Source organism: Miniopterus schreibersii (assembly GCF_964146895.1).
Source record: "Miniopterus schreibersii genome assembly, chromosome: 7".
In the NCBI taxonomy this organism is placed as follows: Eukaryota; Metazoa; Chordata; class Mammalia; order Chiroptera; family Miniopteridae; genus Miniopterus; species Miniopterus schreibersii.
In genome coordinates this window covers 33,185,108-33,201,906 of record NC_138108.1, presented here as the reverse complement: position 1 = coordinate 33,201,906, position 16,799 = coordinate 33,185,108, and the positions used below count along the sequence as shown (strand labels likewise).

Here is a 16,799-nt window from a genome sequence, read left to right as displayed (position 1 = left end):
GCCAGAAGAAATTAGCCAGCTATGCACCAGCATTGCTTTATATGTTGTGATTTGGGGTTAGGTTTGACTGTTGGTTTGGTGTTAGTTTCAAAGAGAAATGATATTTCAACTGTGGGCCTCTTAGACCATGCCCTAGGACTCATTTTCCAAACTCTGGGAGCTCAGTCCAGAGGAGCCAGCCCTCTGGGGGCTCCGCCCTTTGGGGTCCCCACATTCCAACTTGGAACTCCTGTGACAGTGGCGCCTTGGAGACGAGGGGGTACTGGCCATTCTTGGTTCTGTCAGGACAAGGGACAAGGCACGGAGGGGCCCAGGACTACTATGGAGCTGTACCTCAGCTCCTGCTCCAAGGCTGCCAGAGTTGCCTCCACCAGGACGGCCACCAGCAGCCTGGCTGATGACCGAGAGCAGTGCAAAGAGGTGAGTGGCAGGAGGCTGGGTGTACTTGTCTTCCGGTGGGGCGGGGCATGGAGAGCCACATACAGGTCCTGCCGTTGCTACCATCACACTTGGGACGTCCACATGTGACTCACTGGGTATCCACGTCCAGCTGGTGAAGGCCCTGGAGGTCTTCAGGGGTGTCTGGCAGGATGGGCCCCTTCGACCCTGAGAAGATGACTCTTCGCTTCCTTTGGTTAAAGTAAGGGTAGATAGGCCTAACCTAAGTAAATAAAGCCTAAAAGGAAAGACAAAACTCTCCAATTGGACCTGACAGGGTGGGCCCAAAACCCACTTTCTAAGCATCAGAGAGGCTGAACTATTGGTTCTGCCTCTTGGGGTCAAGCTGCCTGTGATTCCAGGGAGCAATACTTTCTACTATACTATGAAGTTAAGTGAAAATGTAATTTTTGTCTTGATGTTGGTTGTCTTTGCCCATTTCTACTTGTTGTTAAAGTGAGGTGCTACATTATACAAAGTCCATTATGGGAACTCTCATTAACATTCACAGCAAAAAAAAAAATCAAACCCACATCTAAACCAAGGTATTGTTTAGGATTCATGCCAAGCAACTTCATCTAGTACTGCTTGCACAGAATCATGGGCTAGAAAGGTTTGATTCTTAGCTCTTAAGTTTTGGAAGCACATTAACTTTCCTTTATAACACAAGATATATGTATTTAGTGAGATTTTATTTACTTAGAAATAAATATGTTTGGGTCAAAGGTGGAAAATTATTGATGCTGGCTGACATTTAATTATGTTATTATTTTAACCAATAATAACTTGGACAAAACTCTCATTATAGAAACTTCTCTATGATTTTGTTCTGAGAGAAATTCTATTTCATACACAACAGTGAGGAAAGTGGAATTAAGATGAGTTAACATGTTTAGGTACTTTAACCTCACTTTGTGGAAGAAGGCTCTGCCTCCCTGAAGAGACACCACGATTTCCCCCAACTTTCCTATGCAGTCTTTACTCCAACCCAGAACCTCAGCTTCCTCCCATTAGGGTCCTTTATATGTACTCACACATGGCATGATAATGCTTCTGTGCCTTTATCCACCTTGCCCCCAAGCCTGGCATACCCTTTCCTCTTCTCCTCAACCTATGAATTTCAGCCATCTTTCAAGATTTATTTTCTGAACTATCATGGCCCCAATGAGCTTACATTTCCTCAGAATTTGCATTGCCTTTCATTTGTAGAATTTTAATCAACATTACAGTTCTATAATTACAGTTTCATAACTTACATCATACTGGGTTATGGTGCATACATCCCTCAAACCCTTTCTTGTTCTTAGTTCTCAATGCTACTCCCACCCCCAAATCTCCCCAGCCCTCATCTCAATCACTAACACCAAGGAGGTTCAGTGTATTCTTCTTGAATGGTTTCTTTGATTAATATCACAAAAAAATTTACAAGGAAGAATTCCGAGTGACAACCCCCCCTTACCCTTCTACTCTCTATGATGTCAGAAATGAGTAGGGCCCCTTGGTATTTGATACTTGCCTAGTAGACATGATTTCTTAAGGCAAGTTTTGCTTCTGGAAAATGTTTGTTTTTAAAAACAAATCTGTTTTCCTAGGACAGAGCAAGCTAACTAAAAGCATGCTTGCCTCACACAATTTAACTGGGTCATATTTGCATAGCTTTCCTAAAGCATGCTTGAAACCTATACCACTCCCCTTTTGTATCTAAAGTTAGCACTGTCATTCTTTTGTCTCCTTCCTCAAATATATTGTTTGCTGTATTACCATTTTCTGTCAAAGATTAATTAACTTGTCAACTACTTTTGAAAAGATGTTCTCTCTATTCTATATTACATTCATTCCCCCAAAACTGTCTTTATTGAATTATAATTGGGCACCAAACTATTTCCTTGAAAACTGAGTTTGTGAGAATTTTCTTTTTCTTTCAGTAAAAGCTCCTCAATGAAGTAATGCTTCATATTTACACTTTTTTAAAAGGAAAGCAAACCAATTATTTCAATTGAACAACAATAGGGTTACCCTGGCTCCAATGAATGGATTTGTTTAAAAAGTGCTCTTTGTTTACAGGTCAGTAGCCCGGGTTTGATCTTGAGAAACATCTCATCACAGCTAAAAGTCAATATCTAAAAGAAGTCCACAGCTAAATGTCAACATCTGAAAGAAACAATGAGACCAATCCTTGGCTCATGACTGTTGGTTGCTCCATATCTGGTTCCACTGAATTCATAACAGTGCCCTACAGAATTCCTTTCTTTGTCTTTTCAGAGAAGCACTGGCAATTAGGGAATTATGCTTTATGATTTAGGCCCCTTGAAAGGTTTTAAAGTCTGGTATTTAAGCAAGAGAACAGAAACTTTCCAAGGAAGCTTTAAATAGAAAAGGAAAGCTAGCATCCTATCAGGTTCCACCAATCTGCCCCTTTGCTGCCATATGAAGTGTCCTCCTGCCTACCTTAAGGGAGTTCTTTTTAGGATCCCACCCAGCCAGGCTCCTTAGTGTTCAGAATTTGACTGATGTGACTACTGCCGAACAGAACAACATAGAGGTCACAATTTGGTACCTGCAGACAGGTCAGGACCGTGGAGTCTTGTAAATTGAATTGGAGGCCTGCAACAGGGCAGGTGCTCTCAGGTTTGCCACATCTCCCACACACCCCAGTTGCCTTTGACTTGAGCCAGGTTCTGCTTTGACATTACTTTAGACTAAACCTTCCGTTTTCTGGGCCAAACAAAGCAAACGAACAAACAAAACGCCAAGGGAAACAAAAATAATGTAAAGACATTAGGACAACATCCACACCTACTTCTAGCCTCCAGTCTTTTTCCTTTCACAGGTTCTTCCTTAACACATTAACACCATCCTGCTATTGAAAAATGGACTAAGAACTCACACACAAAATCAAAACAAAACAAAAAACCCCATCCACTTTGGTAATGTTTTAATTTACAAATAAGTTGTTTCTTCTAAAGTAACAGGTATAGAAACATGGCTATTTGCTGATATTTTCCTCCTTTTATATGTCCATAGCCATTGCACAAGGTTGTATTTGGTCTTCACACATATGGAGAAATCTCAATTTCTATTAATATTCTTTATAACTGGTTATTCAATATATTGGACTTTATAATTCAGATCTTGAATTCTCTCCTGTCTGTAGCACTCAGAGAATGTTGGGTTTCTCATATTAGATAAGACTCCAAGATACAATACCTCATTCATCCATCATCTTTAACATCTGAGTTTTATTTCTACTATTTTTTGATAAATTTATTTCCATGCACCTTGGAAAAAGATTTCCCATTTCCTTCATTTTCAGATTATTGAGATATAATCATCATAATTAGTATTACCTCTTTATCCTTTGAATGCAGCACCTTGACCTGGAAGAGGGAAGAGGGAAATGGAGAAACGAACCATTAGCTCTATACATTAAAACAAAGTTTATCCTGTTCTCTTTCTTTTCCTCTCTTCCTTTCTTCTCTGGCTCAGGGCCAAGACCTTATGGAGATCAATGGAGGAATCAAGTGAGGGTAGGTTTTTAGAATAATTCAGGTCAGTGGGAGGAAAAGTAGGAATAAGTAGCTAGCATTACTCAATCCAGATCTCTCTGTTCCTGGTTTTCCCCACTTCAAATTCTTGTATGCTTTATTTTCAGTGAACATTCTAGTCATCTTAAGAGGTTGATACAAAAAAGTGAAATTTATTTTTACATTTGTCGTCTTTTAAAATCTGCGTTTGCCACTTTTTGACCTCCTTATGCTTTTAATCTGACTGATCCTTATTGTGGCCTTTTGGGAAACCAATATAAAAATCTCCATAATCCACATTTAAGAGCACGCCATTCATGCAATGATACCTTGAGGAGATAAAAGAAAGGTGGCTACTTCACCAGCAATAATGAAGCGGGTTGAAGGTGACTTCTCTTTAATCATTGAAGACTTTCAAGACTTGACATAAACTTGCTTCTATACCTCACTGGGGTGGGGGTGGAGCTTCACCTTTAACTTGGTCATGAGAGATACTTAATGGGAAATTCTATAAATTACTTAGTATTGTGGGTCAAGGGAAATCATACAACAGTTGTCTAATAATACTACTTCCACCTTTTTAAATTTGTAATATCAAAAAATGATTACCAAATAATTTGAGGATATAAAGATAATCTCCCAACTCTAATATAGTTCTCTTTCTCTGTCTCCAGTGTTTCTGCATGCTTGTCAAGGATTATGTCCAAAGAAATTTTTAAAAACTTGAGACAAAATTAGCCTGATAGAATCTTGATAGAACATAGGACAGAATAGTCTATATTCTAATTTGTATTGAACATTACTATTATATTGGTATTTTATTCTAATAACTCCAATTGTATGTACTAAATTCATGTCATATTAAAAAAGCAATGAGCCCGGCCGGGCATGGCTCAGCGGTTGAGCATCGACCTGGGATCCAGGCGATCAGAGTTCGATTCCCGGTCAGGGCACATGCCCAGGTTGCGGGCTTGATCAATGACTCTCTCATCATTGATGTTTCTATCTCTCTCTCTCCCTCTCCTTTCCTCTCTCTGAAATCAATAAAGATATATTTTAAAAAATAAATAAAAATAAAAAAGCAATGAGATTGGGATAAAAATTTTCTGTTGTTTAACAATTTCAAAATTATTAGCAACTTATAACTCTTGATACCAAAATGTTATCAAATTGTATATTATTACTCTTTTTACTCCTGAAAGTGATTCCTATGATTTTTAAATGTTTGTATTTATAGTTTTTGTTTTGTTTTTTACATTGCATGTAACTTGATGGAATTGAATAGTACAGGTAATATCTTACCAGTTTAAAATTAGAATTTAAGAGAAACTATGTCTGAGAACAAGTAAGTTAAATACTTAAACGTTGTTTCTTACATAGGGTTTGGAAGGAAGGTTTACTTGTATGAAAAGTATTTTCTTATAATATTTTTACCTTTAATTTTGACAGACTAATTAAATATTTTGTCCAAATGAAAATTTAAGCAGAAATAAATAATAATTTGAGATTGTTTTATTGGGCCAAAAAAGGGAAAGGGACCAGATCATCTATTAATGTGTCAGTAGTAGTTGGCATAATTTAGTAATTTAATTGCTACTCCAATGTGTTCCTTCTATCTGAGTTGGGGCCAATAGAAAGAGTTTATCGTGGCAGCAAAATTCTTAAGCTGGAACCCAAAACAGCTTGAGTAACAGGAGAGGGATTGTGTGAATAGTTGTAATGTCTTATGGGTGACTCAAGAACATGTACACTGTGTGTTTGTGTCCACGCACATGCAGCTGTGTTCATCCAGTAAAAAATTATATTATAAAGGTAAAGTGGAATGGTTGGGTGTAGAGTAAGTGGGTAGAAATAGTGACTCCCTTTCAATCTTTGACTTGAAGTTAGTGAATGTATGTGCATGCACACGTTCATGAGTGAATCTGGGTTTTAGATTCAAGAGGGTTGAATAAAAATTAGAAAGGTGTGTATATGTTTACCCCTACAAATTTATGTTCTAAGGTTGAGAGAGCAGTGTAGAAAATGAGAATGACTTACTTATACGTGTAAGTGTTCTATATTTTCCCCCATTTCCCTCTCTGTGTCTAGAGTTTTTCCTGCCCTTCTTTCATATTTTCATTTAATTTTTTCAGAATGGGTGGAAATATATGATGAGATATTTATTTTCATTTTCAGAGAGAGAAAATTTTACTTTGGTTCAGTTACTCATGTCTGTAATGGATTCAAAATAGATTTAAATGGAGTCAAACAGAATTAGCTATTTAGAAAATACAGGAATTTTACTAAACACTAAATATAAAAAGGCATATCAAAGGGAAGTTTTATTTCTGGTAAATTTTAAAAACATTTTATATACACATACACAGATATAAGCATATGATATACACCTTTTTTTTTTTCATAGAAAATGCTTGCAAATCAAGTAAATAGACTACAAGAAAACAATCAACGACATGGACATTGTGATGTTGCCCATTTCCACAACTGGTTGTTATGGGAGCACATCCCACCTTTTAAGGACCATGAGCAATTATTGAGGCACAGGTAAGAGTAAAGTTAATGTATATTTTATGTATGCATTGTGGACTCAAATAAGTTGGAAAAATACTAGAAAGAATTGGAGTTAGGAATTTTTTTCAAGTACTAGACACTGTTTAACTCCACTATTGCCCTCAGTATACAGAGGGAAACCAAGAAATACAAAAATTGGGAACTTTGATGCCAAGGAAAGGAAGAGCAATTCCCACCAGAGACAACAGGGTTTCTGGGAGTCCAAGAAGTATTCCAAACTGGTAACAGAAGAATGAATCAGATCCAAAATCATTCTTGTAGTTGGAAATGGAGGAAAAGAATCTTCCAGCACATGCCTCTAGCAGTAGCTTTTTATGATTCATCTTTAAGGGCTGATGGCATTAAATTTGAGAAAGTTAGTGCAAAGTCAAAAATGGAGGTTGATTAAACTATATTTAATGCCAATATAAATATGCATTGTCCCTAAAAGAAAATGTGTAAGCTCTTCAGATGTTATCTGATCATGGGCAATCATTGCCACTCTGTGGTCAAGCCCGTATCTTAGTGAAAGGAGATTACAGTGTGCTTTTTCCCTCCTCTTTCCTCCTTTATTAAGGTGAGGGATTGGGCTGCACAGCCTGACTTTTATATTCCATGAGTTCATTTTATGGTAGTTTCATAATACATATTAACATGCCAGAGACCTGAACTATAGATGGAAGATTTGTTCAAGGCTTTGTAAGTCACAGGAGACCCGGGATACATCTTTTTCTTAGGAAATTCAAATCTGGTTTGTTTTTTCTAGATTTAAAGTCAATTTTTCAGTTATTTCAGCTTTCTTTGCAAACTCATATCCTTAAACCCACTGAGTTATGAATAATTATGATGTGAAATGTTTTTAATGAGTCTGTTCCACATTTTACCATTGTCTTGGCCAAAAGAACAGATTCTTATACACTAGGGAGATCTACATAACAAAATATGGTGAGAGCTGGCTTACAAATCCATGAACAGAACTGATAGAAAAACTGTAAAATTCCTGTAGTTCAAGAAGTAAGAAGTGAGCAAGGAGGTGGTTTGAGCATATCAAAGCAGCTGATGACACTACAAGGGAAACACCCAATTCACTTTCACTTGCATTTGAACTTTTATTTAGATATTTGGATATGATAAGTAGGGAATTAGAACTACGTGAGCGCAGAGCAGAAGAGCAGCGTCGACTCTGGATGGACAGAGAAGAAAGATGGCAGTGGGAACAAGCAAAAAGAAAACTTAGTCTTCGTAGAAAAATTGAAGAGGTGAGAGATCTATTTAAATTATGAAAAGAAAAATTGCGTAGAGTGTTCTATTCATAAGTAATTTTAGCTATCATACTTCTTGAAGTCATTTCAAGTCTAAATAATTTACCCACATTAATCTTTCTTCGCAGCTATAATTTACAAGTTGTTACCTAAAATAATGAGTCTGACACCATAAACTATATATATGAGCCAATATCTGCTCTTACAGAAATGACAGTGAAAGTTACTAGATACCATTTGACTCCCCTACAACCCTCAGTGTGAGGAGGGTATTTTTAAAATTTAGCTTTAGGGAAAAAAAATGCCAAAAACAACCATGCCTGCATTGCTAATAGGAGTGCAGTAGGAAAGAGGCCCATTCGAAAGCCAGGGTGTGACTTGCATTACACTTGACCTGATTTCTGTTAGGCTCCTGACTTGTTCTACTTTGCTTGGTGGTGGTGGCGGCCAAAATACAAGGTTTATTGTAAATACTAATTACAGTAACATTGTGCTCTCCAGGAATGGAAGACAAAAGAGATGTTACTTCTCACAAAAATTGTAGAAGATGTTAAAAGAGAAGCTAGGATAGAGGAACAGCGGCGTAGAACCCGGGAAGAGAGTGACAAGAAGGTAGATTTAACTTTCACCTCTAATTCGGGCTGTTAGAGGAGAAGCTTGTGCTTTTCTGATTTTTGAAAGTACATTATACAAGACGGCGGTGGATCAGTTCCCCCAAATGATACACGGTGTATAAAACTGAAAGTTATTAAAATTTTTGCTATATTTTGACCATATTGTATTCTGACTATAGTATAAAGAGTGCTGCCCTATTATTTGATATAACTGCTTTTGACTTTATCTCACACCATAAACTATACTTACAATTCCTATAGAAAAAAAATGATATAACTGATTTTTTTCTTAAAATTTCTTGGAAAAAGGTTCTCAATTTTTACCTACCAGTTAATTTTTAGAGTAAGTGCTTTGAATTTTAAAAAATGTATAATATTTTATGACTTAGAGTCTAAATCTATTCAGAGAAAGAGAAATGATTTGTAATCCCAGCACCACCCCATTAACTTACTGGTACACACACACACACACACACACACACACACAGAGGCACGCATACACTTGCAAAATATTTCTATGGATGTATTCCAATAAATAAATTCATGTTATTATACCTCATAGCTCTTTTGTAGATTGCTTTTTAAAATAACACTGACAACTTGCCATGTCAATAAATATCAGTCTAAAATTATAAATAATCATCTTAGGTAGCTTATTTTTTTACAAGCCTACACTAAGTGTAAGATTTACATAATTTAGTTATATTGATATATACTGCTATGTCACAAATATTTAAATATTGGAAATTCAAATATGTATGATAATCTTTTAAACTCCTTTTGTCACATGCACCTTTTAGTATTATCAGGAACTCACTGCTCGAATGGAAAGCTCAGCTTATTGTTTTTACCACTTTTTGACAGTGGGAGTTCTCTCCAAGTTGGTCTTTTTTTTCTTTTTTTTTTCCTGTTTTTTTTTTTTTTTCTTTTTTTGCTTCCAGATATCCCTGAAATTATCTTTGTTTTTGGAGAGCAACAGAATATCCCAGGTTTCCCCATAATTTTTGCCTGATGCCAATTTCCATTCAATTGAGTCCTAGCCAATTTTAGTAGCAACCAGTACAATAGATAAATTCTGGCCCTGAGAGTGCCCATTAGACATGACCCCTGGAGGGAGGCATGGGAACACCACAGGCTGCTTAAGGTATGTTAATGATAGCTATTTGAAGTATTAATAGTCCCAATGGAGTTATTCTAAATTTTCTTTTTAAAATTATGTTTTAATACAAGAGGCTTTCAATTCATTTGTGTTTATCAATATTTTTATATCTTTTTCTTTCAGATTTGACATTGTAGATATTTTTACTCCAAATTATGGGCTTAAATTAATTACATAAATCTTTAAAAGATTTTTGCCTTTGCATCTTTGTCAAAAATAAGTCATACCAGTCTATTTTTTAACTCTTTTTGGCTCTTTGACTTATTGGTATAATTTACTGTCTTGATTATTGTATTTTTAATAATTCTTTAAATAAGTGGTACTAGTCTTTCAAGTTTGTCCTTCATTTTAAAAGTTGTTTTGGCAAATCTAAGCCCTTAACAAATCCATATAAATTTTAGAATAAGCTTGTCAATTTCTACCAAGAAATCTTGCTGAGATTTTGACTGGCATTGTCTTGACTCGATAGATTAGTTTGGGATCAATTGATCTCTTGATAACACTGAATTTTCCAATTCATGAACCAAATATGTGTCTCCATTTATTTAGGTATCCTTAACTCTTCTTATTTATGTTATGAGTTTGCTGTGTACAAGTCTTACACATCTTTTTGATAGAGTCATCCCTAGATATTTCATAATTTTTACTATTATAATTTGTATTTTTTTCAAATTAGATGTTAGTATATAGAAGAGCAATTTTATATTCATCTTGTATTATGCATTATTAAATATCACTTATTAATTTTAGTAGCTTTTTTCCAGATGCCAACTGATATTCTACACAAATGATTATATTGTCTTTAAATAAAGGTAGTTTTATTTCTCCTCTTCAAATTCTCTTCTCTTTATATTTCTTTTCCTGCCTGATTGCATGGACTAGAACCTCCAGTATAATGTAGAATAGAAGCAGTGATAAGAAACATTATTATCAAATAATTTTTTTGCCCCTCCTCTCTATGGACATATTAAGCTGCTTGATGTTGTCCCACATCTCGCTGGTACTTTTTTTATTTTGTAATTTTATTTCTCTTAGTCTTTTCCTTTTGGATGGTTTCTGTTTCTCAACAGATATTAATTAATCTCTTCTTTTGAATTGTCTACTATGTCCTTAATGCATCCATTGTATTACTATCTCACACATTTCAAAAATTGATTTTGGTTCTTTTTATAACTTTCATGTCTCTTCTTTGCCTTGTGAATGTATGGAATGCAATTATGTTATCTATGTTAATGTTCTTTTCTTTAATTCTTTCATTTGTGTCATTTCTGGGTCAATTTTGATTGATTGATTTACTTGTCTTCTGGATCATTTTCCTGCGTCTTTGTATGCTTAGTAGTCTTTGATTGGATGCCAGATGTCATAAATTTTACTTTTTGGGTGCTGAATATTTTTATATTCTTATATTTTTAGCTTTTTCCTTGGCTATAGATAATTTATTTAGAAAGAGTTGATTGTTACAGGTCTTGGTTTTTAAAATTTGTTAGACGGAGCTAGAACCGTGTTTAATCTGGGACTAGTTATTTCCCATTTTAATACTCTACCCCATGCACTGTGAATAAAATTTTTCCAGAGTGGCTGTTGAGAATAGACATGAGAGGTAGGTGAGGGATGCTATTCTCTCTCATCCTTTAGGGTGGTCTTTTCTGTGGCCTTGGGTAGTTTTTGTCAAATTCATGTACTGATCCATTCTCTTGCTGAATGTGTTAGGGAACCATCTGAGGAGTTCTGGTGTTCTTGTTCTGTGCAATTATATTCTTTCTGAGACCCCCAAGATCAATGTTAATCCATAGATTAACAAAGGGAATCACATTTCATGTATTATTTTACGTTTACCTATGGTGGACCTGAGGACTTGTGGTTTAGTCACTCAGAAATCCTCCGAATGAAGATGATTTAGAAATTCTCTCAACTTCCCAGGACAGTTATGGATTAATAGACCCTTTCTGATCTGAAGCTGGACTAGTTCCCTGAATATGTACAGTGAAGTAAATTGCATGTGTGTGTTAAATATGTGTATTATTCATGTTTGGTCAAATGGGAATTTACCCCTTATTACTCTTCCGAATTTGTACTCAGAGTAACCTTACAAGTCACGAAACAGGAATGACTGTTCATTTCCAATATACTACCATCTTATAAATATTTGTTTTGCATTTCTAAATAGCAAGTTGATGTTAACTAATACATTTTCTTTAATGTTTTAGAAACAAGCCCTTTTAGAGAGAAAAATGGCTTATCATTTACAAAAAATGCAACAAAATGGCCTTAAAAGAGAAGACATGGGAAAAAATTTACCTGATTACAGAGGACAAGATGGGACATATTGTGACCGTAAGAATATTAATAGTTGATGTGGTTCTGTAGAAGGCACTTTTCTATGTACTTATATGAAAATGATTTTGTAAAACTTTGTCTGCTTACACTTGCTCTACTTGCTCCATCAGGCATGGTTCTAGGCATTCCCCTACTACAGTTCATGGTGAAAGTAGACATATATGTAAAAACACACGCACACAAAATAACCTTACCAAGTGGTTCAGTGGACAAGCTTGCCTATACTGCCATTCCAACCAATTTCTCTGTACTTAAAATAATGTATTCTTTGCTACTGAAACTTGAAAAAGTTGTGTGTAAGATGATGGCTATTATATACCAACATAGTTTTCTGCTGTATTGCCAGCCAGAGAGAATAATAGTACCAGAGAAAAACAAAAGGAAGAAGGGAGGGAATGAAGAAGTTAGAGAAGGAAGGAGAGCAAAGAAGACTGGAAAGGAAAAAAGAAGGAAACAAAGAAAATTTAAAGAAGGAACACCCGGCCGCCGTTGTTCAGGGGTTGAGCATCGACCTACGAGCCAGGAGGTCATGGTTCGATTCTGGGTCAGGGCACATGCCTGGGTTGTGGGCTTGATGCCCCGTCGGGGGCATGCAGGAGGCAGCTGATCAATGAATCTCATCATTGATGTTTCTGTCTCTCTCTCCTTTCCCCTTCCTCTCTCTGAAATCAGTAAAATAAAAAAATTTAAAAATCTAAAAAAGAAGGAACATCAGGTCATGACTTTGCTATCCCTGATCTCTACCAGATTCCATTTATTTATAATATTATAAAAATATTGGGGACTTTATCAAATCAATTTAATTAATAATATTAATTAAAATTTCATGGCCAGAATGCAAAAAAATGTAGACTTGTTTTAATTACCTGTGACTATGTAGTATTAGAAAAAAAACATGATCATCTTCTATGAAGTTATCATTGTAGCATCCCATCAATCCTATCTCTGTCCCATTAATCCTGTTTCTAGGTGAGTGCTTACCTGTGTCAATCTACGAAATTACTAACTAGTCTCCATTGGCTCTTAATTTAACCTACTTCAAATCCATTTTTTAAACTGCTACCTAGTGATATTTAAACTCTCTTCTGATTGTTTCTTTTCCTGGCCCCCAAACTTAAAGATCCCCATTACCTCTCAAATGAAGCTTAGATTTTTTGGGCAATCATTCATCACATTGATCACCATCTAGAGTCCACACCAAATCTAACATATTTACTTCATATCACATATTTCCTTAAAGAAGGTAGCTATGATCTAAATGTTAACATATATATAGACTCTTGAGCCAAACTGCTGAAGTCCCAAGTCCTGCTTTATCATTTTCTAAACATGTAAATAGCTTGGACAAATAATTTAACTTCTCTAAGCCACAGTTTCATCATTTGAAAGCAAAGGTAATACTCCTAAATAATTCCTATAAAGTGTTTAAAAGTTCTAGCCCATAGTGAGCACTCAGTTCATTGCACTGTCCAATCAAATAAAGACTATTGACCATTCCTAAAATACAAATTACCTTTCATACTTCTGTGCCTCTCTTTTCCAACTTTCTCAGCCAGGACTGACATGCTCACTGACCATCTATCCAAATCCTACAATTCTTTAAGCTCCACTGTAAATTAAACTCCATAAAGTCTTTCTAAATAAACCTAATTGGAACATCCCTCTCCTTTGAATCTCTATAGTACTTTGTGTCATTCATTTTTTTTTAATGTATTTAAACCTCACTGTTCATGTATTTATTTATTTATTTATCCCAGAGAGAGGAAGCGAGGGAGAGAGACAAAGAGAAAATCAATGTGAGAGAGAAACATTGATAGGTTGCCTCCCATACATGCTTCGACCCAGAATCGAACCCACCACCTTTTGGTATATGGGACATGCTCCAACCAACTGAGCCACATGGCCAGGGCTACTTTGTGTTATTTTTGATATACTTATTACATACTTTCAACTGTCTTAATCACCCATAGTATTGTAACCTTTGTGTTTCACAGGGCACCTAGTACTGTATGTAAGTATAGACTAAATATGTTTGCTGAATGAGATAATTCAGTCTATTCAGCTCATTGAGATAATGACAGCAATGTCATGCTTCAGAGAAGAAATCACCTCAGTATATACATTCCTTACTCGTCAACTGTTAATTTTCTCATTTAGTAGGAAAAAGAGTTTCAAGTAGCTATTTTAAACATTTGTTACCCCAAACCCCCCTTTTCTGAAGAAGTAGAATATAAATTAATTTAATTTATATTATCAAGGTGACAGAGGATAAGAATATTTGTTTCACAAATGAAATGAAATTGTATCTCTATAGTAAAGTTGTCATCCTCCACAAAGTAGACAGCTTCCAGAGGGACACACAGAATGAAAGAGGAAGGGACTGTCGTGTGAATCTGCTCCAGTGGGAGACAGATCAAGCTCACATTTTATATCTCTGATAAAAACCCATTGGGTGCACATGCTGTGAGGATCCTTTGCCCTCCTAAATGGTTGGGAACAGGAACTAAAATCATCTCTATCACAAACAAGGGACATGGATATGGTTGCTTATGCCAGGCTGTGGAGCACATCTAAGAACGGCAATAGTCACTGTGAGCAGGTGGGTCTCAGCCAGTAGCTATGTCAGTGTGCATCCCCACAAAGTGGAAATTACATTTTACAGTTGAGCTGGGTGTAGCTTTTCCTGTCTTCCAGAAGAAAATTCTGTCCCTCATTTAACCAGAAGGGGTAATATTTCAAGAGTTACTGTCTTTCTTCCTATTTCACATCTCTCCATCTTCTCCAATATCTCCCCACATTCCACATGAAAATTAGCATATGAATTAATTCCTCTGGGGCATAAAAACATAGTCTATCTTGGGTAATTCTTTCATCACCATTATTAAAAATAAATGTTTTATTACATTTCTTTAAGCTTATTCTCTAAAGAAGAAAAAGAAGATTACCGATGATATAAAGATAATTTACACTGTTGGTGACCAGAAATCAAGTAAAGGAGTTTTTGGTAATTGAATAGTGTGTTAAGAAGTACTAAATAGTAATTTGGGAAAAGACTGTGTGTAGATGGCTTCTTTAGCTTAAATGCAGATAAATCCTCTGTTCTTTGTTGTCAAATGACTGATTTAGAGTGATTCTTACCAGAATTTGATCTCTAGTTACTGACTTAGTGTTTTGAACTTAACATGATATCATTTTAGAAAAATTAAATCAAAGGTCTATTGCTATTAAATGAACAGTAAATGAAACCTAACATTTTATTTACTGTTTCATTTACTGTTCGTTGCAAATAATTTTATAATGTTCAAAATAATTTTAGGAAACTCTGAAGCAAGTCATAAATTAAGTACATTAACTGCAAAGTCACCTATTGAAATATCACTTTATTATTTATCTCATACTGTGTGACTTCATGTTGTCTATTATAGCTCACTGGTCTCCAAATGACAGCATAAAAATCCTCCCAATATTACACTATCAAAAGTGTAAGGCTGTTCAAAATTGAACAATATTGATCTCTTCCCACTATTAAATTTTCAGGGGAAAATAAGTATGAAAGTTAAATCCCTTTGTTCTTATCAGTTAAAATCTAAAGTCCAAAATCTTCCCTCTCTGAGTCTATAATTTGATTAGTCTCATCAAGATTCAGAAACCTAGGAAGAGACAGAGTTGCCTTAGCTGACACTGTATTTCACTCTCAGAAGCACTGAGGTTGAGGTAATTTATCTCTAAACTGTATGGATTCCATTTTTAAATTTCAAAGATTTTTGTATAAAACACCTAAGAGTTCTTACAACACATACAATGATAACAACAACAGCCCCACATCTACTAAAATGTAGACAAAACTAAATTCTCAGTATCTAAAGCAGTTACCTCACACAGGATGAACTTCTAAAACTCTAGTGTTTAATGCAGCCCAGACTGGTCTTACTGATATTAAAAAATCATAGTGGCATTGAAGGAAAGGATGCTAGATGGAAAACATTGTTTTCAGCCTCACCAGGTTACCAGTCTATTTGTGACAACCGTCCGGGGATCAGACCTGTAAATTTAAGCATAGTTCAGAGACATTTTCTATTAAAAGTTGAATTCTGACACAATATTGATACATATGGGGAAGGCGGGGATTTATCCATCTACTCTCCACTCTAAGAGTGGCATGTGAGTCATTCTTTTTTGTGAATTTTAGATATATACAGTAGTGACACCACAAGCTACATATTATTAGAAGTACCCCTCTTTCCCATTCACCATAATGAAAACTTCTTAGTTTCAATTTTATCATTGAACCCTGAGTACAGACTCTGTACATTGTCACCACCTTTACACTCTTATGAGCAGTGTGTTCCACAGTTTACAGCTAGCAACTCATCAGCTGAGTTCAGAGCCCTGAATTCCCCATAGTCCCTCCTTCTGGTCTTGTCTCTGCATTTTTCATTCTCACACAAAGACCATGAGGTATTTATTTTGCTTCTAAATTACCCTAAAGAAAAATGGAAATTTTTTGTACAATTTCATGAATGTTAATATACGTATAGATTTGTGTGACCTTTACCACAATCACATAAGTGTAGTTCCAGCATTCTAAAAATCTCCTTTTGTGGTCCCACCTCCCTCCCTCCCACTAATAACCCCAGGTTACCACTGATGTGTTCTCCATCAGTATAGTTGGCTTTTTCCCTTTGGAGAATGTCTTATAAACAGAATCATAAGGTATTTGACCTTTCAATAATGGCTTCCTTCACTCAGCATAATGCCTTTGAAATTTATTCAAGTTACTGCATGTGTCAATAGTTTACTCCTTTTTATGGCTGAGTAGTATTCCATTGTCTTTATGCACAAGAGTTTGTTTATATAGTCACCAGTTGAAGAAAATCTGAGTTATTTCCAAGTTTTGGTGATTATGAATAGAAAG

At 35.6% G+C, this 16,799-nt stretch overlaps 1 protein-coding gene across 1 annotated transcript in view; it reads left to right on the top strand.

The window, feature by feature from the left end:
* Positions 1–321: 321 nt before the first annotated feature.
* The window catches only part of FSIP2 (fibrous sheath interacting protein 2), a gene marked incomplete at both ends in the record, with an annotated part of 63,235 nt that continues 46,757 nt past the window's right edge, over positions 322–16,799 (top strand). The window contains 9 exon segments of the mRNA XM_081142872.1: positions 322–420; positions 716–850; positions 4,185–4,301; positions 4,305–4,337; positions 6,367–6,506; positions 7,630–7,771; positions 8,276–8,386; positions 11,755–11,881; positions 14,799–14,888. Of these exon segments, the coding sequence (XP_080998998.1) occupies positions 322–420; positions 716–850; positions 4,185–4,301; positions 4,305–4,337; positions 6,367–6,506; positions 7,630–7,771; positions 8,276–8,386; positions 11,755–11,881; positions 14,799–14,888 (994 nt within the window).